Here is a 9,650-nt window from a genome sequence, read left to right on the forward strand (position 1 = left end):
GGTGCCTACACAAACACGCTTTCCATGCCCTGATTACAAACAGCACAGTGGCACCCATGCAAGTAACTTTTTCGGATTGGTAGTAGTTTAACAAAGGTTCAAACTGTTTAAATTATATCTCACAAATAAAAAACAAAACAAAACATGGATCAGAAGAATATGTGGGTTGTGCACTCATATTAATTTCTTGTAGATCTGATATACTATACCATGGTATTCCTGCGGGAACACTGGATCTGATACACTGCAGCATGGTATTCCTGCGGGAACATTAAATCTGATACTCAACAGTGTAATGTTCCTGTGGGAACACTCTGGGTGTGATTCACTGAAGTGTGGTATTCCTGTGGGAACACTCTGGATTTGATATACTATTGTGTGATATTTTTTGTGGGAGCACTCAGGAAAATGCTTGAGTACTTGATCTGTAACCCGTTCTGAAGTCCTTTGGGAGGGCGGCTTAAAAAAAAAAAAAAATCAACCAAATGAATGAATAAATAAATGATATACTTTAGTGTGGTATTCCTGTGGGAACACTGGATCTGATATAGTGTGGCATTCTTTTCAGAATACTCTGGGTGTGGCAAACGACAGCATGGTATTCCTTTTGGAACACTGGATTTGATGCACTGTAGTGTGGTTCATAGTCAAATGCGCGCAAGACAACAGCGTGCGGACAAACGGGTGCAAGACAAGTGAGCGCAAGCGTGCGCGTGAACCGAAAATATAAACATACCTGCAAATGAAGAAATTTGGAAGTAGTGTTGCTCTCACCAGAGGCGAGTAAAATCCGCGCAAGACAAATATTCGTTAGAGATCAAGTTCTAGCAAAACCAGAGCTTTACCTATAACGGACACGGTCAGGCAGCGAAAGGAGGGCAGGCTGTTCGGAGCACATATATAAAGAGGAAACGTAACCATAGTAACGAAAATGCATTCCCGTGACTAATATTCAAAACGCAAAGAGGCAAGGGAACCATACTGATAACGTGGTGACGTGATCACGTGTTAACGTGCTGAACGCGTGCGTGCCCTTCGTTCATCACGCGCCATTTTGAGGCGCGCTGAATGGTTGTTGCGCTGAGTTATCCTTGCGCTCAATTGTCTTGCGCCGAGTTATCCTTGCGCTCAAATGTCTTGCGCGCTATTGTCTTTGCGCGGTATTATCTTTGCACTGATTTGAATTCGCATTTTTGTCCGCGCGCTGTTGTCTTGCGCGCATTTGACCTGTCACCCTGTAGTGTGGTACTCCTGTGGGAACACCCTGTCTCTAATACTCTGGGTCTGATACACTATAATGCAAGATTTCTACCAAAGCTCAGTTGGGAGGTGGTTTATTGTATTTTGGGAGCTACCCCTATGCTCCGTGGCGTAGCGCTGTGAGCTGTTCCCTGCTGTCCCTTCTACAAAAGCTCTGAATTGTTTCTTAGTCCTCCCTCACCCCCCTCTGTGGTTATTATTTCCCAGCACAACTTGTCTTCTGATCTTCTCCTCTCACCCTCCCATGTCTGCCTCTCTTTCTCTTGAGCATTAATTTTCAGTGGCCTGGATATCTTGTGACTTCTTGCAGGACTGTTGCAGAAAGGAGAGTGGGGACATGTAAGCAGTAGCACACGGTGTCCCCGAGGTACAGGGCTGCCTAGATGCACTGGTCTTGCATGTCCCCGTAAAGGTGTTTTATGAAGTGAGGTGGGTGAGGTGGCACTGTGCTGACGTGCTTGCTGAAAAAGTGATCATCTTTAACCCAAGGAGAAATCGGCGGTAGCTCAACCATCCTTCGACAGAACAGGAATCACAGGGTGTGGATGGAAGGAGCTTCTGTCCTGAAGCACTCTCCCACCGCGCTAAGTAGATATCTTTCATTCACCTCCCGGTGCCTTCCCTGAGGCACTCTGCCTCTCTTTGGGGGTTTCAAACTACTTACAGTTTCACCCATCACTCAGGCGGATGACTATCTCTCCTCCCACCCTGGAGAAATTATTGAGATGTGCACTAGTGAACCAGCATTGTGATAGAACCTGAGACACATCTGCATTTCCTGGGCCGCATCCCAGCACCCTGTAGCTCCTCAGACGCTGAGACCCTCCTGCGCGTATGGCGTTATTGTAAGAGAAACCAGATGACTGCATTGGGGACGGGCAGGGCTCATCCCATCCCTGGCCATCCCCCTGAGTCATCTGGTTGCCTAATGTGCATTGATACAAGAGATTGTAGCTCCCCCCCCCACACTCACTCCCACCTGCATTACACCGGCGTAGTTTTCCTGTTCAACGTGTTGGTGTTGGAGCTATCCTTCCCTAGGGTCCCTGTGTTGGAACTAGGCCCTGTGACAGTCACTGTGACCCCAGGCTCCTTTGGGAAGCAGTTATGGGGCTGTAGAAAGGTGTGGTCTCCCCCGGCAGCCCCGCTGGCTCCGACCACTGCTGCCCCGCTGCTGCTCCTCCGAGGCTCTGTGTTATAGAGGGCACCAACGTTGGCTTTGGATGGATCCCGAGATAGGGTGTACATGGAGATGTCGGTGGAAGGCGCTCCCTTGATGCCAAGTGGGGAAGCGTCCCGGGACTGAGAGGGCTCAGTGGAGCGTGAGCTGGAGCGAGACCGCCGACGGTAGCGGAAGCGGTAGCTGGGCAGACGCAGTATGGCGGAGGGGTTCTTGATGAGATCTGTGCGTGATTTGCAGTGGGCCTCCCTGTTCTTCTCAATGTAAATGTTGACAGCCAACACGCCGATCATCTCCGCCAGGATGAATGAAAGACCTCCGAAATAGAAGGACCAGCCGTAGGAGTAGTAGCTCTTCTTCTCGTCGTCCCGACGGGCACCTGGATCTCCCGTGTTTGAGGAAATGTACACAATCACACCAATAATGTTGCTCAGACCTGTAAAAGATAAAGACAGATAAGAGGCTATGAAGCTTTACTTTGTTTTGGACTCATTGGAGATCCTTTAGAGCCTGTGATTTCTTCTCTGTGCAGGGAACCACAAAAGGGGCCCTGTGTGGGCCCTGAGGCCTCAGGATCAGCAGAGGGTTACTGAACAATCACACATGTGCCTTTCCACCCACAAGGTGAAGTAACTTTGAGGATGAGGGATGTTCAAATCTTTATTACACAGAAACAGAGAAAAAGACACAGATAAAGACCAACGGCCTCTCTGATCGGTCCATCCACACCAACTACTAATCTCTACAATCCCTTCCTTTACCTTCTGTCCATAGAATCAGAGAAAATGACCCAGATAAAGACCAAACAGCCTCTCCAATCTGTCCATCCACACCAACTACTAATCTCTACGATCCCTTCCTCTCCCTCAAAGATCCTCTGTCCATAGAAACAGAGAAAATGACCCAGATAAAGACTAAACGGTCTCTCCAGTCTGTCCATCCGCACCAACTACTAATCTCTACGATCCCTTCCTCTCCCTCAAAGATCCTCTGTCCATAGAAACAGAGAAAATGACCCAGATAAAGACCAAACAGCCTCTCCAGTCTGTCCATCCGCACTAACTATTAATCTCTACGATCCCTTCCTCGCCCTCAAAGATCCTCTGTCCATAGAAACAGAGAAAATGACCCAGATAAAGACCAAATGGCCTCTCCAGTCTGTCCATCCACACCAAGTTCTAATCTCTATGATCCCTTCCTGTCCCTCAGAGATGCTCTGTATATAGAAACAGAGAAAATGACATAAAGAAAGACCATATGGCCTATCCAGTCTATGCACACCAACTACTAAGATCCTCTGTGCTTGTCCCATGCTTTCTTGAGGTCAGATACAGCCTTGATTTCCACTACTTCCTTAGAGAGGCTATTCTACCACCCTTTCCCACTGGGGGAAACCATCTGCATGGGTCAGGCATCAAAGCACGTGGCTAGACCTTCTTCCACCCCCTCAAAGCAGCCACACATAAGCCTTGTAAAACATGTTTTTTTTTTAAACATTTGGGGGGATGGGAGAGAAAAGCTCAATCCTGTCCCTTTCTGGTTTTATTTTGGAACTTAGTCAACCTCCCTTTTCCCCATTCCTCCAAGAAGAGCTCAAGAACTAAATATCCCAGTTTGCTGTTGGGATAATGGGCAAATTGTGGGCTTCAGGTAAGATCATGCTCCTTCAGACTGTGGAGCCAGCTGGGGGAGGGGAGGTGGGAGCTGAGAAGAACCTGGCTCCTGGTCAGGCACAATGCTGATGTAGGATCCCTAAATTCACATCTCCTTCCCATAGTGTCATCCTCAAGGAAGAGGGAGGAATGCCCCTGCATCGCCTGCCCCCCCCCCCCCCCACTATGCCAGCATCTATTCCCACTCACCTGCTGCGACAAAGAGGATCCCAGCCCCTAGGATGACATTCCGCCTAGATTTGTAGACACGACTGGCAGCCACACAGAGACCACCCAGGAGAAGGAGAATTGCGCTGAGGATGGGAAAGATGCTGGAGGCACGTACCACGCCTAAAGGAGAGAGAGCGAGAGATTTAGGGTCCTGGGAATAGGCAGAATATCAAATTTTTAATAAAACTTGAAACTTGTAAGGATCCATGCTTGGTTATCTATGGTCTATAAACTCAATCCTGGGTTTTTGGTTAGATTTGGAGGGGGGGTGCATCTAACAAGTTCTATATATAGAACTCTTGAATGATCTGATTGTTATGGTCTGATTGATTGCTGATTTGTATTTTATAAAGAATGGGGGGGACCCCCTCCATTTCCCAGGGGGGTTAAGATTTACCTACATTTCCTAGGATTCCCCCCTCTTACTGGGACCTGCCCCCATTATGTGAGCTTGCCACAGTGACCCAGGGACCCTCTTTCTCTCCGGGCTGAGCCCCACCCCTGTTATTTGGGGGTATCCCAGGAATCCTACAGTGTCGGACCCAGAGGTGTAGCCAAGTGGGGTGAAAGGGGAGCAGCCACTCCCTCAAACAGATTTGGAATAAAATGGGCAGATCAGCCCTTCAGCTTCACATTAACACCTGTTTTATAAAAGGTCTGCTCCTCTGACATCTGGCTATACTTCTGGTGAGACCCACCCATGTTATCCAGGGAAACCCCCCCCCCCCCGCCCCAAATCTGGGGCTGAGACACACCCTGTTACATGGGCTGTATTACAGTGATCTGGGGTTCCCCTCCCCCCCCCCCCAGCCCTGAGATCTGCCTGCATTATCTGGACATATCACAAAGACTGTCCTTCCCCTTGAAGCTGAGACCTAGCCAGGATCTCTAGGGACCAGCAGGGTTGATTTATGCCCGCCCCCACCATCACACCCCCAGATGGGATGGCACCACTGACTTTCACAGCAGGGCAGCTGCCCCTAGCCACTAGCTCGGCCAAATAGTAAATCCATCCATCAAATACTGCTAAAAATACCAGTTAATCAAGTACGTACGTAAGAGATATTCGGCACTGTCGTGATCATAATCTGTGTCTTCGGGAAAGTGGTTTATTTTTACACATACACCCCTCTTCAGACCTGAGAGAACACACACAAGCGCGCACTTAAAAGCAGCAATTATATGCTTGAAAAAATGCTTCAACTTATCTAGAAATTTAAGATATTTAAATAATGTTCAGTGTGAGCTTCCTCCCGGCAGTGCCCCCAAGATTTCTGGCAATGTGGCCACCTGACTGCATCTCATAAAAATCAGAATAAACCAGTGGTTCCCCCAGCCAGTCTTTAAAAAGCAGCTTCAATTAAATATAAATATCAACTCCCTGAGGAGCTATTCAGTACTATATTATCTACTATTTGTCATAAATATTTTATTGCACTTTATCAATCACCATGAATATTACATCACATTACATTCATCACACTTCATCATTTTAAATACACGTGGACCCTCCCCCCGAACTGAACCGTTTGCTGACATTCTGAATAAGAAAGTGAATCTCCGTGGAACAAAGAATTTTTCTGAAATCAGGCTTTGGCATATTAAATATGGATTGTTGTTAGCTGGGAAGACACTAAATACAGAAGAAAAAAAACACAGATTTTTTCTTGCTAGTCCTAATGATAAAATAACAGACACGATACTCCATCTACAAACCCGAAGCAATCTTCAGGCAATTCCTACCCCTTTCCTATCACTTTCCCTCCCCCTTTCAACCCCTCTTACATTTCCCTCCCCTACAACCCTTTTCTTCTGTAACATTCCCCCTCATGCATTTGTAATTCGCTGAATGTCCAGCCTTCTTTCGATGTGAACCGCCTAGAAGTCAACTGACTATGGCGGTATAGAAAAATAAAATTATTATTATTATTATCTTAATGGACAGGAATACCCGATAGCCACTTCCATCAAAATTCTGGGACTTATGTTAGATCGTCACTTAACTCTGATTGAGCATACAGATGTATTAGTCAAGAAATGTTTCTTCGAATTGAGGAAGTTGCGGACCGTCAAAAAAATATTTTGACCCTACTTCTTTCAGACTATTAGGACAAGCGTTAATTTTGTCTATTCTTGATTATTGTAATATCATCTATTTGGGATCCTATAAGAAAATCTTGAGAAGATTGAGACTAATTCAAAATACAGCTGTCCGATTTAATTTTTGGCTTGAACAAACAAGACCATGTTAGCCCTTACCATCGGCAATTACATTGGTTACCCATTGAAGCAAGAGTATTATTCAAATTTGCATGCATCTGCTTCAAATTGATTTTTGGATTGTCTCCAATTTACGGTACTTTTCCTCTCATTTTGAGCTGCACAGATCTGCAAATCCCACTCGAAGTTTTCGCTTATTTGCCTATCCTAATCTAAAACGTTGTCGATATAAGACGTTCCTGGATAGGACACTTGCCTTTCAGGCAGGCAAATCGCAATCTTGGTTAGGCGAAATTATCTCTCAAGCCTTATCCTACTGTTCATTCAGGAAATTAGTTAAGACCTATCTGTTAGATAAATTTATTACCTGATGTGATGGTTATATTGCTGTATCTGCTCCTTGTGACCCTGGGCAAGTCACTCAGTCCTCCATAGCTAAATAAATTACGTTAAATAAATAATTAATAAAGTACGTTAAATAAATTGTAAAAACCGTTTAGATAACCTTGATAGGCGGTATATAAAATCCTAATAAACTTGAAACTTGATCTGTGTATTTTTTATACAATTGTATTTCTTCTCTGATTGTCCAGTTCTCTTTTATGTAAACTGCCTAGAACTGCTGGTGTTGGCGGTATAAAAGAATAAAGTTATTATTATATTATTACAACGCAGCAATTAGTACTAAGAATAATTTTTGAAAAAAAGCGGGACTTTGTGACATGTGCACTGAGGGGGAGGGTCCATGTATATTTCAAATGATGAAGTGTGATGTAATATTCATGGTGAATGATAAAGTGCTGCAATAAATAATGTATGATAAATAGTATTGAATATAGTATTGAATAGCTTCTCAGGGAGTAGATAATGAATATGCATGAGAGAGATTTTCATATAATGGAAGTGACTGGTATGCAAATCTCTCTCATGCATATTCATTAGGGATATCTTGAAAACCCGAGTGGCTGGGTGTGCCCCAGGACAGGGTTGGGAACCATTGGACTAAACCATCCCTAGCGTTACCTCCTTCTATGCAGGAAGTTGGAGCTGTTTTATTGTTATGTACTTTATATGGGAAAACCCATGGAAACTACAACTTCCTGCATGCACTGAGAGAAAAAAACAGACCAGATCAGACCAGTTGACCTGGAAGTGAGGTCACAATGAAATACAGATCCCTCCCTTTTCACTTCAAATACCACCATGTGTCCGTGGCCACCCTTCTCTCCCTTCCACCCGCAGCTCCCACCTCTTTCCTTTCAGCTCCCATTGTCCTCCCACCAGTCAATAAAGGACTTGGCCACTGACCCTCGAGACAGCAGATTCTCCAGAGGCCGGAATGGGTGAGGCCGCCGGGGTCTTTCTTGTCTTTCTGCAGAGCCTCTTCGCTGGAGATATTGGTGGTGTTGCAGATGAAGGCCCGAGCGTACAGCCAGTAATCCGTGCCTATGGCGATGGTCATGAGGCCAAAGGCCGCAAAAGCCCCCACCGTGGTAAGAAGGATTTGGACACCCTTCTCACACCACACCATCCTCCCCTCAGTCCACTTCTTCCAGGACTCCAGGGTGGCAGACCTCGAACGAGGGCAGGACGTGACTAGGAGAAATGAAATATACAAGGGTCTTCTTTGCTCTCTCGCCCCCTGTCGCTACTTCTCTTTCCCCAAATGAGGCTGTGGGGATGTGGAGGTTAGGGATGGTGATTTGTCCGTTCAAGGGGTGACGCTCTACCAATCTATCAATGGCTGGTAAGCCAGTTTCTGGACATGTGAGACAACCTGCAGGGAGAAAAGAATTTTCACTTAAAAAGTAATAATTACCAGAATCGAATGACATAGTGGGGAAAATGTTATAGGGGACAAGGTTATAGGAATATGCATTTGAAATGACGGAAAATAACAACAGCATACCCTGTGTCATTTCATATACCGGTAATTAGCAAAAGAAAATATAAGAACATAACAATATCCTTACTGGATCAGACCAATGGTCCATCTAGCCCAGTATCCTGCCTTCATAGTGGTCAATCCAGGTCACTATTACGTGGTAAAAATCCAAATAGTAGCATACGCAGGAGTTTCGTCAGCCGTAAGCCTGAAGGCATTATGCCATTGTATAGATCCATGGTGAGGCCCCACCTGGAATACTGTGTGCAATTCTGGAGCCGCATTACCGTAAGGATGTGCTGAGACTGGAGTCGGTCCAGAGAATGGCCACCCGGATGGTCTCGGGACTCAAGGATCTCCCGTACGAGGAACGGCTGGATAAGTTGCAGCTGTACTCACTCGAGGAACACAGAGAGAGGGGTGGCATGATCGAGACATTCAAGTATCTCACGGGCCGCTTCGAGGTGGAAGAAGATATCTTTTTTTTCAAGGGTCCCACGGCAACAAGGGGGCATCCGTGGAAAATCAGGGGCGGGAAACTGCACGGGGACACCAGGAAATTCTTTTTCACTGAAAGGGTGGTTGATCGCTGGAATAGTCTTCCACTTCAGGTGATTGAGGCCAGCAGTGTGCCTGATTTTAAGGCCAAATGGGATAGACACGTGGGATCTATTCACAGAGAAAGGTAGGGGAGGGTCATTGGGGTGGGCAGACTAGATGGGCCGTGGCCCTTATCTGCCGTCTATTTTTATGTTTCTATGTTTCATTCCAGAATCTCAAAGAGGAAGCAAGATTCTGGAACCCCAAATAGTAACATTCTATGCAGAATCCCCAAAGAGTAGCAACATTCCATAAGATCTGGAATGCGTTGCCAAAGGTTTATGTTTATTACAATCTTTCTATACTGCCCATATAGCCAGAGTGGTTTACAATACAAATTATAATGAAAATGTTCTTTTTAACATTTTTAAGCGATATTGCTGAAGGGCTGTCAGGTAAGATTTGCCTCATTATGGATGATAGCAAAAATATGCAATAGAGTAGACACCCCTGATGGTGTGAATAACATGAGGAAGGACCCAGCAAAGCTTGAAGAATGGACTAAAATTTGGTAATGTAAGGTCATGCATTTGGCTGAAAAACTCCAAGGGAAACAGTACAGTTTAGGGGTGAAGAACTTTTACGCATGAAAGAAACCTTCAGGACATGATAGAAACCTTCA

At 45.6% G+C, this 9,650-nt stretch overlaps 1 protein-coding gene across 2 annotated transcripts; it reads right to left on the reverse strand.

The window, feature by feature from the left end:
• Positions 1-2,244: 2,244 nt before the first annotated feature.
• Positions 2,245-8,101, reverse strand: CACNG8 (calcium voltage-gated channel auxiliary subunit gamma 8). Of its 2 annotated transcripts, XM_033962161.1 has the most exons (7): positions 7,848-8,074; positions 7,081-7,086; positions 5,379-5,452; positions 4,303-4,443; positions 2,469-2,876; positions 2,344-2,411; positions 2,245-2,292 (listed from the first exon to the last, which is right to left on the reverse strand). In XM_033962161.1, exons 1-7 carry the CDS (start codon positions 8,072-8,074, stop codon positions 2,245-2,247), a joined length of 972 nt encoding a protein of 323 aa, XP_033818052.1. The 2 variants fall into 2 exon arrangements, with proteins under 2 accessions (XP_033818052.1, XP_033818053.1); XM_033962162.1 differs by lacking the exon at positions 7,081-7,086 and having other exon boundaries at positions 2,245-2,876; positions 5,379-5,462; positions 7,852-8,101.
• Positions 8,102-9,650: the final 1,549 nt, after the last annotated feature.

Source organism: Geotrypetes seraphini, chromosome 10 (genome assembly GCF_902459505.1).
Source record: "Geotrypetes seraphini chromosome 10, aGeoSer1.1, whole genome shotgun sequence".
NCBI classification, from domain to species: Eukaryota; Metazoa; Chordata; class Amphibia; order Gymnophiona; family Dermophiidae; genus Geotrypetes; species Geotrypetes seraphini.

Coding starts and splice junctions, on each gene's coding strand:
- CACNG8 (XM_033962162.1), bottom strand. CDS start 8,074: ATGGTGTGGTGTGAGAAGGGTGTCCAAATCCTTCTTACCACGGTGGGG. Junction 5,463..7,851: donor GAGAATCTGCTGTCTCGAGG/GTCAGTGGCCAA, acceptor GTGTTCTCTCAG/GTCTGAAGAGGGGTGTATGT. Junction 4,444..5,378: donor CAGTGCCGAATATCTCTTAC/GTACGTACTTGA, acceptor TCTCTCCTTTAG/GCGTGGTACGTGCCTCCAGC.